The sequence below is a fragment of the Melopsittacus undulatus genome, chromosome 9, assembly GCF_012275295.1.
Source record: "Melopsittacus undulatus isolate bMelUnd1 chromosome 9, bMelUnd1.mat.Z, whole genome shotgun sequence".
Lineage (NCBI taxonomy): Eukaryota > Metazoa > Chordata > Aves > Psittaciformes > Psittaculidae > Melopsittacus > Melopsittacus undulatus.
The window spans coordinates 27,019,763-27,036,417 of record NC_047535.1 but is presented as its reverse complement, the minus strand read 5'-3'; the positions used below and the strand labels follow the sequence as shown (position 1 = coordinate 27,036,417).

Below are 16,655 nucleotides of genomic sequence, written 5' to 3'. Positions count from 1 at the left end.
ATCCACTCCCACCTCCCTCCATGGCTGCTTCTCCAGTGACTCAAAATAAGCAATTTTCTGCTCTGATCCTTTTATCTAGCCCTCCCCATATAGCACAGAGATTTACTGCAGCCTCTTGTAGCCTTAGCAACTGCTGCCACTTAGGGTTTGTATACCGAGGGAAAGGTAATGGGTAGGGGAAATGCCAGGGGATAGAAAGGAGCATCCTAAATGGGGGGAGAAGACACATACTAAATTGTCTGAAATGCCTTTTAGTGGCCTTGATCCCAGCTATCAGTATTTCTTACTACAGATTAGGCAAGAGTTTGCAAAAGGCTCTTCTTGGGCCCAGGCATTTCCTCACTTGGGAAAAATGGACATTATCCCAAACTGGGGGCCTGGAGGCATCTGCCTGATGCCCCAAGATGTGTGTTCCTTCCAGAGCTGTGCAGAGGAGAGATGCAGGAGTAGAACAAAGACCCAGTAAGCAGAACTTGCAGAAGAATTCATCCAGTGAGTTTGTAAAACCCATTGTAAAAGCTTTTGTAAAGACTGTTCTTCTTTATCCTGCTCTGAAGTTAGAGCCTGCGTAGTCCTAACAGTGCTGCCTTCTGCTGTCATGGGAGCCCCTGAGACATGGAGGGAGTTACCAGGACAGGGATGCAATGGGCAGTGCACAGTGAGCTCAGATGTAGAGGCTAAACTTGGCATACTTACAGCAATTACGAGCAAGGGTGTAAAAAAGTGTTTGAGAGGCATGTCTTCACCTAACGTGCCAATATCCAGTATTGTAAAATAGAGAACATGCTGCATTATGTATGTATATACATAAAACAAGTCTATTTTAGTGTGAAGTTTGTGACTTGATGAAACCTTTAGTCAAATTCCATGGTGACTGCCTTTTCAAAACAGCTACAGAAAGTCTTCCAGGAATAAAATACAGAATTGTTAATGACATTAATGATTGGAGCAAACTTTACTATGTGAAATATTCATTTAAAACATTGTTATTCTAGCATTGTGCTCAGCAGAGATATGCTAGACTGGGTATTCAGCTATTGCCATCATGGGCCTTACAATATCACAATGTCATTATCTAACACTACTGCATGTTTTGAGGCTATTAAGAAAAAGCTGTCTTATGGCTGCATAAAAAACCATAATGCCAGCCTATCGGAGCCTCTCAGAGTATAAAATAACAAATTAACAAAAAATACGTGCTTTTCTTCAGTATCATCAGCTTAAACACTTCCTATAAATCCCTGCGTAAAGGTCTTGTCTTTTCATCAAACACCTTCTTAAGGCCTTCATTACTAGGAGAAGCTGTTCAAGGATTTTTGTAGTATTGACTCAAGGGAAAGAGCCCCAAATATATCAAAATCAGGAACATTTTGCCTGTTTCATATTCATAGTTTATTCTTTATGTGTGACTGATTTATTCCACTGCGTGCCCCCAGGGTGTGCATTGTCCAAAATAAAGGCTGCCAAAAGAAGAGAAAATAGAGAACAGGGAGCAAGAAGGGTGGGGGGGAGTTCAACTGATGTTTTTAAATGCTGTGAGACTATTGAACATCTTGCATCCCCGTGTGTGAATTCACCTTACGGTGTTTCTTAACAAAAGCATACTCACTATTATAAATAACTTGAGTACAATGCAAGACATCGTGTCTTGAAAATAGAAAGCTGCTCCGAGACAATTACTCCATGCTGTGAAATCCATTCTCTCCTGCTTTGGTATTGTCTTAAGTTGTACTTGTGCTGCCATAGCATGTGCATTATAAAGCACTGTGACTGTGCAGTAGAGAGTACAAATGCATAGGAAGCAAGCACCAATGGTTATTTTAGGTTCTGATTTTGCCTAAGGGAGTGGTTTGATTTCCAGTGACTTTTTTGCTCTCTGGCACGTATGGCTATTGAAAACAAAGGAAGTGCAAATTACTTTGACAAAGTCAGTGAAGTGGGCTCTCCATGGAAAGCACAATGCCCGAATTACAGAGAAGCAGACTGCAAGGCACAAACTTAGAAGGCACCACATGCAAATATGTTCCAGCAAGGGAACCAGTAACTTGTCAAAAGGCGCAGCTCGGAAGGCAAGCTGAAAACTTTGCCCAGGTGTTGAGGAGCAGTTCATTAAGGGCTGCAATGAAGGGGCTATTTCTGCAATGGGAAGCTATTGTGAAGCACCCCAACAGATGAGAGCAGACCCCTCTCCTTCCACAATAGCTGCTCACACCAAGCAGGACTCATTAAATATTCAGTTCCAGCCTCAAGCAGCTCATTAAGTCAGCAATGAGCAGTGACGCTGGTGTTGGAAAACCCTGCCTCAGTTAACATCACCATGCAGAGTCTCCTTGGATCCCTTGATGTTATTCTGCTCAGTACCTTTTCTGTGATGACCAGCTTGTGCTCTCTGCTTTGCATTAAATACAGGTAAAAAGAAAAACTCAGGTGGATTTAAGTTTTGCTGTTCTTTATAGGCCTTTTCAGAGATCAGTCCTGGGGCCCAAGCTAAGTGTCTATTGCATTTTACTGTAGCAGCATAGGGAATACAAGTTTGCAGGAGGAGGATGGGATGAGGGTTATATGGCTTTATTGGTAACAAAAAGATAGCCTTAATATTTGAAGGATAACTTTCATAGCAGAACAGCATGACATGCAGCAGTTACAGATGCTGTATTACTGTCTGTTGGTTGTAACATTGCAGAAACTTCTACAGTAAGTGTATTTTCCCTGGAAATGTTAGTGCTTTAGGTGTATTTTGGCTTGAACTGTATGCTGCATATGTTTCTTGTGTGCAGAGTTTCTTTCTGAATGATGTATTTGAAACCTGTTTTGCAACTAATTTCATATTCAGTAGTACTTAGCAATAATATACTGAGCCATTTCTGATGGGTGGTTGTCAGATGTCAATGAATTAGAGCACCCAGAATCTGGAATTAGGGTTGTAATTGTAGAAAATGCACAAATGTTTTCACACATTGATGTTTTAAAAATATAATATTTGAAAGGATAGGGCAGAAATGGAGAGGCAAAACATGTGAGAAAGTTTTTGGCTATTTTCTCAGAGGGCAGCTTTCCACACCCTGAATCTCTTTTTTGTTCTTTTTCCTTTGGCAGAAAGTGTTTTCAGACTGCCCATTTCTATGTGGAGGACAGCAGTTCCCCTCGTGTGGTCCCCAATGAAAGTATTCCCATTATACCTATTCCAGGTAAGACAGGCTTAATCTTCTGTGTTTGTGTTGCTTGGAGTCTGTTTTCATTACATAAAGAAGATTGCGTTTGTGAAAAATCATGGGGTTTTGGTAGAAATTTGTTTTATCAGTGCTGCTTCATTTAATTCAAGGTGCATTGCAATGGGGCTTCAAGTGCCAATGCTGTATTTTTCTACGTCTCCCACATAATTTTAATACACAATTTCAGGATAACCTTTGTAAAATGTCAAAAACACGAGCAATACTTCTTAAAACCGCTAAGGCTCGGGACAATCAGCTTGCTCCATCAGGGCAGGTTGTGGATGAGAGATATGCAGCTCTTTTGTGACAAGGGAACTTGCCCCCCACTTTCAGTGTGTGCAGAGGTGCTGTCTGCTGGGTCTCAGGGAGCAAAGCAGAACACAGGGATCCTAAGGAAAGTCCAAAGCCATCTGTTAATTTGATATTAACCAAGTTACCATGGGTTAAATTCTCACTTTGGCTATACCGAGAGTGAAGCTGAAAGCACAGTTTAGCGCTGTTCTCTCTTCATGAGGCATTTCCCCTGGGAATTATTAAAAGCAGGATCCAGCTCCCTGTAAGCTGTGGTGACAGAGAACAGCTTGGCGTTACAGTGGCCTTTGCAGCTGCTGCTGTGTTTGATGTGGATCAGTTCTCCTGCCAGAGTTAAGGTACCCAAAATGTTGTATTGACCTCAGCCTGTCAAATGCTCGTACTTGCTGCTTCAAGATGTTTGAAATTTCCTTGAATATTGTGTAATTTCTGTCATTGGCCTAGGATTCAGTCTGCAGCTAATTAGATTCGTTTTAGCAAAACCCACCTCTGAGACACAGAAGAAACATGCTTCCTACAAAAGTGAGAGAACCCACTTATATTTTCCTTGCTTTTCTTCAGTATACATGTGTGACTTCTTTCTAGAAGGAGTATTTCAAAGTACCCATGGGAACTGATATGAAAGGTTAGTTATTGCATTCCTACAGAAAACATTTGGCAGTTTGCCTTGCAGTCTGATGCTGTGCCACTGAAAAGAAAACGTGCCATCATCTCCCCTTCTTTCTGTGACAGACTAAGGTGCACATCCTGGCCACCTCACTTCCCTTCTTCTTCTTCTCCTTTAGGGTACAGGAGATGGGGAATTTTAGTCCTAGGCCATCTGCAATGGATTTTCACAAAGTAACCTAAAGAGCTGTAGAGCTCTTGTTTTCTCTACTCTAAAACCAGGAGGAGTACTTCCCTGTTGGGGCTGCTTTGAGCAGTCACTTTAATGGTCCCACCATGACTGCTTCCATGGGATACCTCCTTAGAGCTTGTGAGTAAAGGGAGAGTGGACTTAACCTGGACCCTGTGCAGAGCAGTGTCAAACCCAGGGGATCATGAGCACAGAACAGTGGGAGGATGGAACTTCAGCCTTTAGAGAGATGTGTCTTCTTAGATAAAGAAACCAGCAGAAAGCTCCATCTTTTCATGCTGCAGTCTGTGGTGTTGAGGCAGTGGTTCTTTCCTGTTTCACAGGGATGTTTTGATGGTCAGTCCATTAAAGACTGGATGCCATTCATAGCAATCGTAAGATAGGCTGAAAAAGTTCTATTAAAACTGCAGGTGGTAGGTCACATAAGGCCAGCACAGGCACTAATGCTTCTCCAGCAGCTGATCCAGCATGTGACAAGTGACTGAGAAAAGAACATTGCCTTTTGGGGACATCTTCCCATGACTAGGGCATGCCAAGCTGCTGGACCACAGCAGCTTTGAGAGTGATATGATGCTACCAACACTGCAGGGCACACTGTGGTCTGCTTAAGCTTGGTAATGCTCACCACTGATAACAGGCAGTGCAGATTGAAGCATCTGCTGAAAAAGTGCTGCAAGACACCTCGAGAAGCTTTGTAGTTAAAATTCTACAAAGAGTGCTGATGAGCTCTAAGGCACATGGAGAACTAGGCCTTAGACAGATGTTTAGTCTAGTCAGATGCAAAGGTGAGTCCAGTCCTCAAATTCCCAATCTGATAACATTTTTGTGAATATAATGGACATTTAGACATCTGCATACAGACATCCAAATGGAGTTGCCTTAACCTGGATCATGCCCAGAAGGCTTAAGAGAAAGAAAACTGTTGAATTTTAAGATCTTGGCACTGACGGTAAAGCTAGTCGGCCCATCAAAAGACAGATCTGGAAGTGCCTCTCTCTGTGTCCTATTACTTGTACAGGGAGTCTGTAATGAGGCTTCAAGTTAGTAGAAATAAATTCCAGCTATGCTGGCTTTTTAAAACAAAGGTGGGAAATACTGCCTGGAAGATCTTGAAGCTCTCCTAAACATTTTCCATGTTTGGAGATGTAGAAGAGGCCTGTTTTCCCCTATATACCTGTTGCTAAATGACAGTCTTCTCTGATGTCAGCTGCTGCTCCCACATAGGCAGCCCACTGAAATGTCTTAAAGCATTAAATGATAAAATTCTCCTGTGAACTGATTGTGACTGATGAAACGAAAAGCCTCTGAACTCTTCCTCTGGAAGCTGCCAGAGGGTGTGAGAAAGTCTTATTTGCCATGTTGATCCTAGAAGCAAAATAGAAGTGGCATTTTCACAAAAGCAACTTTTTCCAAGTAACCTCGTTAGGTTGTGAAACCCTTTCCTTACAGAAGAAATTTGAAGAGATCCCCGTGAGACCATCCATCTACTTCCTGCAGTTCAGTGGACCAACTTCTGCTCTCATTTATGAGCAAGCAGCTACCCTGATGGCAATTTAGAGCAGTGTGTTTGAAGACATTTAGTAGATGTGCCCATCTACAGCCCACAGTGAGCTGCTGGTTGGAGAAAGCTGAGTGGGTTTGGGCTGGCTGGTCCTGGCTTAGGTGTGGGGTGGCTGTGCCATGTGTCTGGGAGCCAGGAACAGCCACATCCTGATGCAGCTGGAGAGGTTTCAGAGGCAGCACTAGTGTCTCTGCATGCCACCACTCTGCTCCGTGACTTGTCAGCATGCTCAGAGGTAGCTGTTGTGTTTATTTCTGCACCACATTCTGCTCTTGTTTAGGCAAACCTGCTGTTTTCTCGGGTCTGTGAACTGTAAAATCAATCTGCCAGCTACCTGCAATAGGCATACAGTGCAACTTTTCAGGTCCAGAATCTAAAAAAGTCTTCTTGGAAAGCCTTGATTTCACCCATTTGCTATTTCACTTCCCACAGTGTATGTGCTTAATTATTGTGCATGAAGGCACATCACCCATAGGTGTGTGCTTATCTGTGCAAATTTGCTCTGAGACCCAAATCACTATCATTATTCATAATTATCTGCACTGCTTGATCTGGAGAAACACGGGACAAAGGAGATATCATTAACTGAGTCACCTGCTGGATATTACAACTGAGGTATAAATCTAAATTCACATAAGCCTTGTGCCTGACAGTAATGCATCTGTAATCGGTGGCAGATTTCTGAAACTCCCTTGCCATTCAGCTCCACAAAATTGTTTCTCCAGACCTTCTGTCTTTGCCTCCACACTCAGTTAAGTTTGGCCACATCCACATCATTTTTGCCTGAATCTCTTCACTGTAATATTTGGTCTTGGCAAGATCTCTTCTTCAACAAACCAGCTACTATTCCTGTTTGGGTTTTTTATTCCATAACCGGGTCAGTTTCTGGTTAAAACATTTCTGGGCTTGATCCTTTTTGTTAGAGTTGGATAAGTAAGAGTAACAGCAGCATTGTAGCTGCAGATCTGTATGTTTTGCAGCACTGCAAAACAGAATCCATCCCTTGCCAGTTTTCCTTTCTTCTTTTCACGAGACCTACTTCACGTCAGCAGTGCGGAAGTGCACCTCTGTGCAACTTAAATGATCTCAAATAGTGGAACTAGCACAAATTCCACTTTGATCCTCATCCTTCCCTTTGTTTTAGAGCTCTCCTGCTCTTGGGTGGTGCATTGTTCTGGATCTTGCTGTGGTTTTACTGGTTCATTACCCAGCCCACAGGCACAATGGACCATGTGGCCCTGATGTCAACAGGACTTGTTACGGGATCAGTACAGAGATAGTTGAGGCTTGATCCTATGGCAGAACTCAAAACTCTGCATAGTCTTGGCCACAGTCCAGAGAAACATGGATCATGAAGAACACAATGGCTGGCCAATGCAGCTGATTCATTTAGAGTATTTCAGCATTTTTAGTATAAGTAAAATGTCTCAGATGTGATGCCAATCATTTCAGCTGTGTCCAGACAGCAAGACAGGAGTAATTCTCAGTTCTTGCATGAAGGTGTGTGCAGTTTTAGGTTTAAATGGCAGTAAATTCATTTTTTAACTAGTACTGGAGTTCATGAACAGTGTATGTGAAATAACTCATGGCAGAATCTGATGGAGAAACATTCTCATGCTTCTTCAAGAATGACTCAGTGTGAGTGCATGAGCTCAGGAAACAGTGGAGTAGCCAGTTACACTGCAGTGAAAAGGTGTCTTGACCACCTCATGCAGTCCTGTGAGGGTGTGAAATCCAGTGCAGTCATCACCCTTTAAACCTTCCTTATTCCCTCAATAACCGTGGTTGCCTTGGACTTTTCCTGACAAATGTCAGTGGTTAGACTGTGTGTTCTTTTACAAGCTCAGCTCCTGCACTTTTGATATCTTTTGGTAGCATCTACCTTGAAACAAGCTGTTCCTCTTAAGATCTGTAACAAGAGATATCTCATTTGACAAGTAGGTTCCCAACAGAGATTTGGTATTGTGCTGTTTTCTGCTAAGATGTAGCTATCTCATCCCAAGAGCTAAAGAGCAGAGCACCAGTTCACATCTGTGGCCACTGTGGTGACAGTGTAGTGAGCACAGTGATCCTCTGTGCTAGAGACTGGGAAGGTACAGGGGAAAGTGCTAACTACAGCTGAGGACTTACTTCTCAAGGGCACAAAGCTCTTCGCTGAGCACAGAGGTAGTGCTCTTCAGCTGCTTAAGACTTTATTTCTGCTTTCTGCTCCCTGCGGATTTATGTTCCAGCACCATATTGTGAATTGTACCTATCTTCAGCTTCAATTAAATTCATGAACGCAGTATTGCAAACAGCCATCCTCTGAAGCCAAGAAAATATCAAGGTGTTTTAGGGAACATCCACTTTCCTTTTTTTCTGCTACCAACACTGCTCCTGCAGTACACTGAGGAATTTATGGTACAATATCTAAACATGGTACTTGTAGTGGAGGCTTCAGGAGTTGGTTAAATCACCCTTACCCCTGTTTTCATGGTGGCCGTGTGAAATGTGGATAGATCCTTTTCTGAGAGCTGTCACACTGGGTTGCAGAGCCCTGGAGTTGAACCTTCACATGCCTAAATGTAAGGCATGTATGTAACTGATGGCATTACTGAGACCTGAGGATGGGAATGTATGAGATGATTAAAATTGTCTTTCTTAGCAGGCAGTACCAAACAAGATCGTGTTTACCGTATGTGCTAAAGGGAAGTTCATATTAGTTCATCCTCCTGGACTGGAATTGGTTTTTTACTTAAAGGGAAGAAGTGTATTGCTGTTACATTTATAATTAATGATAACCTAATCTAAGATTTGTACAAGCAGATTTAAACTGAGCTTTTATTTTGACACATGGAAAATTTTATCATTAACATCTTAATATTCCTGACTGACACATGGCTAATAGCATTGCAGTAGATTAAATCTTGAAGCGAGAGAGATGAATGTAGCTACAATATTACACAGGTGATTTTTCATATTCTGCTTTTTCATGTGTCTGTCCTTTATCACAAACCTGCCCTTGTGTTCATTGGACTTGATTAGAACAAATAGATAGCAATTACCTTGCTGAAAGAAATTCTGTGGTTTTCTTTCAACACGCCCACCTCTCTAGGACTTTCAAATGTATTCAAAGGGTTTTTTTCCGTGCCTTTTCACTTTGGAAGGTGTTTTGTATTAAAAGCAGTACTTCATAGAATCATAGAATGGTTTGGGTTGGAAAGGACCTTAAGATTGTCCAGTTCCAGCCCCCCTGCCATGGGCAGGGACACCTCACACAAAACTGTGTCACCCCTTTGTCCAACCTGGCCTTGAACACCACCAGGGATGGAGCATTTATCCCAGTGTCTCACCACCCTCACGGTAAAGAACTTCTTCCTCATATCTAACCTAAGCATACTATTACAGTAACATGAGCATTAGTGGGCAATACTGTCCCCAATAGTCAACTCTTAGTCATTTATTGTTTATTTTAATTCATCATTTATCCTGATTACTGAGATCAGTGACTTCAAGAGGGTGCCAGCCTTAAAGGGCTTCAGGAGGTAGTTTGATCTCCTAGAATGAAACCTGCTGTATTGCCTATTTAGTATTTATGCAGAACATTTCTATTGCACAGAAAGCAGACACATTCTCAATATTAAGGGTTTTTTTAATGAATATGCTTTATCACAAATTAATTGATTGCTCATGTTATACAAATAAAACTATTCCTGTATTTCTGGCAATTTTTTATACAGCAAGTAGTGGGATCAGTCAGGAAAAAATAATTACTCCAAATGAAATATAATGGCTTCAGTTGCATTATTTTAAATAGTTAAGCAAGCAAAGCCAGTCCACTGCAGAATTAAAGGCTCTGACTGTAAAAACATGTCTAATTCAAATGCATTGAATCTAAAATAGTTTGAAGAAAGCTGGGCACCACCCTCCTTTACGTGTGGTATTACTCGTGGAGTTCAGTCAGTGCCAGAAGTTGAGCTGCATGTGATGAAATTTCTGGTCCTTGTAAGTGTGTGCACTTTGGAGTATATGCTCTATCTGTAGGTTTAGAGGGTTTTGTCTGAGCTTGACTGTAGAGGTGGACACCTGATCTTAGTGGAATTGATAGGAGTTTGTCAATAACTTTTACTGGGGCGGAATTTTACTTAAGGGTATGCTATTAATCCTTGCAGTATTCTTTATGGTCAGCCACTGCTCTAGAGACTGACCAAATACAGACCTATTTAGTATTTACATATCCCCATTTAGTAGTGTTGTGTGCATTCTCATGTGGTGTGGTACAGCTGCATAGATCCTGTTTAAATCTGTGCTATGAGTGCCCCATTGCTCGTTACACAAATTAATCTGTTGGAATCACACTCCACATGGTTATTTCTGCTGCAGTGCTGCATGTAAAGCCAGGCTTTTGCTGTAGCTCTGCAGCCTTCACTCTCATCCGTATGTACCTAAAAGCTATTAGACTCTGTTTTAAGTAATAGCATCCTAAATATTGATGCTAGGTATTCCAGCTGCTTGCAGAAAATGTGTGTCAGATCTGTTATTTTTCAGTGAGTTAAGAGGCCAAATCCAGTCCTACTATGATCCTACTGGTAGATATTTCTTTCCAAGTGGGAAAACTTTTTTGGCAGAAGATTAAAACTGTGAGGATATGCTATTGAGAGTGAATTTTCCATGGTTAATGTGTCTAACAGTGTCACTGGTTTCATGCCTGTCATGAGCCAGGTCAGGTTTGTGCTGCCTTCAGAAAGGGCAGTGTCCCTGTCACTTCACTATTCTTCATGCTAATGAGTAGAATCAACCCATCTACCCCACTGACAGCTAATTTTTCTTTCCCTTCCCCACAAATCAATTAATCCTTTCTTACACTCATCAGCTAGATCAGCAGGCTGATTCAGTTCACTGCTCAGCCCCACAGGCAGGGAGGAGGGAGTGGGAGAAACCCCTCGTCCTTTGGCTGAAGCCAGCTGTGAAGTGCACACTGAGAATTGATGGAGGTGCTTCTGAGACACAGGGGATGGTGTAGGATTGCTGAGCAGTGCAGTAAGTGGCTGCTGTTGGAGCAGATGGGCCAAGCCACGTGACAGCTATGGCACATGAATCCAGGTGTCTTTGCAAATGAGAGACTGAAGTGCAGTCACTAACAAACAAATGGGATGAGCTTTCACATGAAAATTAAGGTGTAGGATACAAGGAGTATATTTGGTTTAGTGACTGGGTAAGACAATAGCTGAAAAACAGAACGCATTTACAACAAATGAAAGACGTGAGAATTTGCTTACCAAGACTTCTTCAAGTGCGTCAAACATCTGAACTTCAGAAACTGCTAAACTCCAAACTAGACAAAGATAATATGAGGAAGCACTTTGGTTTTGACCTTCTGGATTAATTCCTCACCCAAAACCATCTATTCCAATCCAATGCCACTAAACTATCCAGTGAGCTCTCAGGCTGTAAATGAATCAAAATGAATCTGAGATCTTATTATGTGGAAACGTCATCTCTTATACAATATCCTCTTTTTCTTTTGAAATTGGCCCCTATTGCTTTAACATTACAAATGCAGCTTATTAAGTGAGAGATATGGGGAAATCCTTCCTGGTAGGATTACTAATTATCCAAACTTTAAATATAACCCTGTTCAAACTTGATTGCTTTTATACAGTTTGGGTTTCCTTTGAAGTTGGCTGTCTTCTTGAAAAATGCACCAAGTATTCTGCATTGTCAACTGCCATTTCTTAACAAATGAGGTGCAAGTGAAGGTTTTTCCTTTACAATTGTTTTTTTAAACAAAGCTTTTTTCTTGCCATGCTTTGTGGCAGGAAATGAGCTGCATTGTGGCCCGCTGCTTCTGTGGTTTTGGTACCCCTCTCTGGCACTTGTCTGGGACCAGCAAGTGAAGATGAGAACTGCACCAAAGTGTTAAATAGCTAGCATAGTAATTAAACCTAGTCCCCACCTCTCAGCTTCAGTAGTGTCTGATTATAAAGAATATTATTACAACTTATTTATAATAATAAATATATATATGATTATATTAAAGTTCTGGAGACTTTTGTCCCTGTCTATCTCAGATTACTCCTTTCTCTGCATAACACAAAGGGTTAGTATGTTACTGTGGTGCCAGATTCAGCTCATATTTTGAGGTGACATAAATCCAGAATTGCTTTATTGACACTAATAACACAGATGGCTAAACCCAAGCTAGACAGAACTGTAATTATATCTATAGTGTTAGAGGTGAGGGTATGTTATTAAAATATTTCCCTCTTCTTTGAATAATGTGTAAGTCTTGCAAAATATGAGGATCATACTGACAGTATCAAATGTCACTTCAGCTTCTAGATGGGAAAAAGTATATGGTGCAAAAGGGAATATGCTCAGAATGACTATGAGCTCCTAATTAGCTATTATAGGATTCCATTAATCTCTTCCATCGACTAAAAGAATTATAGTCGTTGAAGTCTATTTGTCTTAAGATGGCAAGAAGGCTTAACCAAAGCCTTTGGACTGACAATAATGCAAGGAAGAGCATATTCTGTGCATCTAGCTACATCTGTTGGTCACAGCCATCTTCAGATAACCTCAGAGCAGATGCCACTCGGGAGTGCTGAGTGAGTATATTGAAACGTATTTTACCAGAGGTCTGGCAGCTGCCTGTGGCTAAGCATGCATATACCCCAGCTAATATTATTTGTGTTCCTGGGGGATATTTTGGAGTTAGAGGCCCAAATTACTTGAACACTTTTCTGTTTCATTGGTTAGTATAGTGGAGTATATCTTACATACATGTACTTATTTGTGGCTGCTAAGAGGGGATAAGTGGGAAGCAGCTGCACCCTACCTGCCTGCAGTGTGCCTGTCCTCCCTGAGCTGGGCATCCCTCAATAGGTGGCCTCTGCCTGGCTTCTGCACAGTAGCTGCCAGACCTTGCACGGTCAGTAGGACCACATTACCCCAGAGGAAGCTCAAACTTGTAAGCCTTCCTTTTGAGCTTCTGATTGTTATGGTTCTGATTTTAATCTTCCTAATATGAAATAATTACATTTGCTCCAGTGTGGTTTTCCTGAGTTTGTGGGCAGCTTCAGCAGCATCAAGCTCCCAGTGAGCTCATATGACAACAGTATTTCCTATTTAATTTATTTAGTGTTTAATTGTTGCTCATGTTATCTAACAGAGTAAGAAAACTGCATTGGGTTAAGGCTTGTGGAAGGAACCAGAAGTGAAAACGCAGAAGAGGAAAAAGGGAGGAGAAACAATAAAGGATAGTGAAAAACAGAGAAGGGAGTTAGCACTAGCTATAAAGGTGGAGACATACTGCCACCATGCAGTGATGATGATAAAAACTAACCATATTTTGCCATGGATCTCTGGTGCAGACCCATCCTTGAAATTGGTGGAAATTCAATGGACTGGAGAGCATGTTATCTCTAATTTATTTTTTGGCTCACAGATCACAATTAAAATTAAAATCTGCCTTCTGCAAAATTGAATTGACAATAGTGGTCTGCTTCAGTGAATCCCTGATTTGGGGTGGTCTCATCTGAGTTGGACTACTCAAGGAAAAACCACAAATGATACCTACGGAGCTTTTCTTGTGAGAGTGTATGAAATTGCTATCACAGCACAAGGAAATCTACTGTATATGGGTTACTTTTTCAGGAAGGGGAAGATTGTTTTACAGGCTCTTGCTGTTGACTGCTCTTCCTATAAATCATTCCATTCAAGTGTCTTGGCTGCAAAAATATTAATCTAAATGTTGTTATAAGATGATGACGTTTTCAATATTATATAGCAAAATGTTACCATTAAATATCTTAAAGTGCCAGCATTTCTGCATGCTGCAGCTTTTTGCTAAGATGAGCATACACTTGTCAAATGTTTTGAATTCTGTATTTATTGAGTGAATGAGCATGTGGTTAATTAAAGTAGCATTACTATACCGGGAGGTGATCAGATTGCAAACATATCTTGAACAATTGGCTCTTGCATATAAAATAGAAGAGTTCTGATTGAAATCTGAAAACATCAATGGATGCAAAAAGCCACCTAAGAGCATTACCTGATAAAATAGGAGTTGAGAAGTAATGACATGGTCAATATTAACTGCCATCAGGTGGAAAGAAATCAGATTGCCAGGGATCTATAAAATTCTTGCCAAAGTAGAACCTCATTTACACATACAGATCTTCATACCCTTTGCTAAGAAAAGCATATGTGACAGCTTAGAGGTTTTAGCTGCCAAAGATCTTTCACTCTGAATACAGTAAATGTCACATCTATTTATTTATCGTTAAATTTTGCTAAGTATCTGTAGAAATATTTGGATTTTTTCTATCATAATGTAGATGTTTAAAAGGAAAAGGATCCAGATTATAATGCAGCTGTAGCACCAAACCATATGGCTGCAAAATGGGAGCAAAAATACACCACTGAATTACTGGGAGTAAACATAAACTGGATGCAATCTTCAGAAGAATATTAAATGGAATATATAAATACCAGAGTACTGCCATAAAGTCATGCAATCAGACAACAGTAGCCATCAGGCAGTAGATTATTTCATATGCTGAAAGTGATCACAGTTGTATAGCAATTTATGTTTTCTAAATGCCAGACTGAAAATATGAACTACTGAATCTTGGCAAGCACAGTGTTTCTAACTGCAGTGGTGGTTATAACAACATCTAGGCCTTTCTGAGAGAGGAGAGAGGAATAAGGCAGCCATCCTACACCCCAGCTTCATTAGAATCTATCCGGAGCCCCAGGTGCTCAAAACAGTCTTGTTTGTCTTTAATTCAAGCCTTTGGCTTTTTCTTTTAAAGAAACTGTCTATGGGTGATTTATTGGTATATTTGGTATATTTGCACTGTGCTGAGCAAGAACAAATGGTCCAGTGGAATACATACATATTCAATAATATGGTGTCAGGCATGAGAGAGAACTCAAATCAGTGTGGGTGCTGTGTTGCCTGTTCTTTTCTAAGAGTAAATTTAAGCCCATTTGGATTCTCCATTGTTGTGTAAAAGGGGAGACGTTAATAACTTCCAGGAGAAAAGCTTATGTGTCTGCTTAGCCTGCTGAAAACTTGCTGGGGGCAATTGTCAACTGTACTTTGATATTTTGGCTCTCTTCTTTTTATATGAAGGAGAGAGAGGAGACTTCTTCATCCCATCCACATCCTATTTTCAAACTGCAAACAAGAACTAAATGATCCTTGAATTTCAATTCAACTTTGTAAATTAGCATCCCAGGGAACAGACTTCTAGTATTCATAATTGCAGTGCTTAAAATTAGGAATATAATATGAAGAGTTTACCTCAAAATTGGCCAGATTCATCAAGATTTCTTATTATTGCATATTGAACTAGCTCTGCCCCGGGAACTCGGATCTAAGCGATACTGAGTAAAGGCTTTTTTCTCTCCTTAAGTCTTCTGTATGAGACAAATAGCAACTCTAAATATGTCTTTCTTTCTACAGATGATATGGAAGCAATTCCAGTCAAGCAGTTCGTTAAACACATCAGTGAGCTGTATTCTAATAACCAGCATGGGTTCTCAGAAGACTTTGAGGTACGATTTAATGATCCACTAATGAAGTGTTGTTTTCCTAAAGTTAATTATGTATTAACAGTTACGGACCGTGAGACATCTGCGTGATGCTGTCATGTCAGGTGAATGCAGTGCTCAGATGTATCAGAAGAAATAGAGAAATACCAATTTGCCACCAGGTACGAGCAGTGTGAGGCTGGACATTTACACATGCTTTCTAAGCACCACAGATTCAGTGCCTTTAAGGGGGGACCCTCCTAAGTTTTTATTAGATAAGAAAAGCTGCCTTCAGTCCCCCAGGAATGACATTGAAGGTACAAGCAGTTGTTTGTAACTTGAAGTTTTTCTTACAATCTGAAGCTTGTTTTACTCTTTTGGGCCCAGAATTTGTTCCTCTTAATCACACTGAGAAGCCACTGCCTGAGCAGCCCAAAAGATGTAAAATAGTGCTTACTGTCAGTATGAGGGGAAGAATTTGGTCTTTCATGAAAACCCAAACTGTGGGTCCATTCGTGGAGTCCTTGTTCATGCTCTGTTCAGCCAGGAAAGATTACTGTTAAGGTCATCAGTTTCCAGCAAAACCAAGGAGAAAGGCTTCAGGATTCAGCTGGCGGTATTTACCCACTGTGAATATTTTAAAGTAAGCATCTTGTTACCTGTTTAGGACAGATTTTGACCTATAAATCTGCAATAAACTGGAGGTAATTCCAGTGAAGTAAAAGCAATTTCCACTTCTGGGTTACCAGATCCATATTGTACAAGCATAGTAAGCATCACAGCATGAGAACGGGCTGCAGAATCAGGCTTTAATAAGCACAAGTCAGGATTACCTGGGAAGTTTTTAGGCATAGGAAGTGTTGAGAAGCAGGAAGAACTGCAGGTAATTGCACAGAGCTGTGCCACTGGCTTCCCCACCAGCAAAAGGAGGTGTATTTGTGTGCTGCATGTGAATCAGAGAGGCAGCTCCGCTTACAAACAAGGCAATGAACCAAAATAGGTGGCCTAATATCTATGGCTTCTTCACTTAGTGCAGTAAAGACAAGACTGTATGCAGGAATTGTTTTTAATGGGTTCATTTAAAACATTTATTGTTGCTGTTTGGTTACTGTCTATAAAGAGTGGCTGCTTTGTCTGATGCTCAAAAACCATTGTGTATGTTAGAAACATTTTGTATTCATGAGGAAGG

The 16,655-nt window shown here is 40.9% G+C and overlaps 1 protein-coding gene across 1 annotated transcript in view; it reads left to right on the top strand.

Annotated features, from left to right (window-relative positions):
• PTPRG (protein tyrosine phosphatase receptor type G) overlaps positions 1-16,655 on the top strand; it is a 405,849-nt gene that overhangs the window by 359,154 nt on the left and 30,040 nt on the right. The window contains exons 15-16 of the mRNA XM_034065923.1: positions 3,097-3,188; positions 15,399-15,490. Of these exons, the coding sequence (XP_033921814.1) occupies positions 3,097-3,188; positions 15,399-15,490 (184 nt within the window). The remainder of the gene's footprint in view (positions 1-3,096; positions 3,189-15,398; positions 15,491-16,655) is intronic.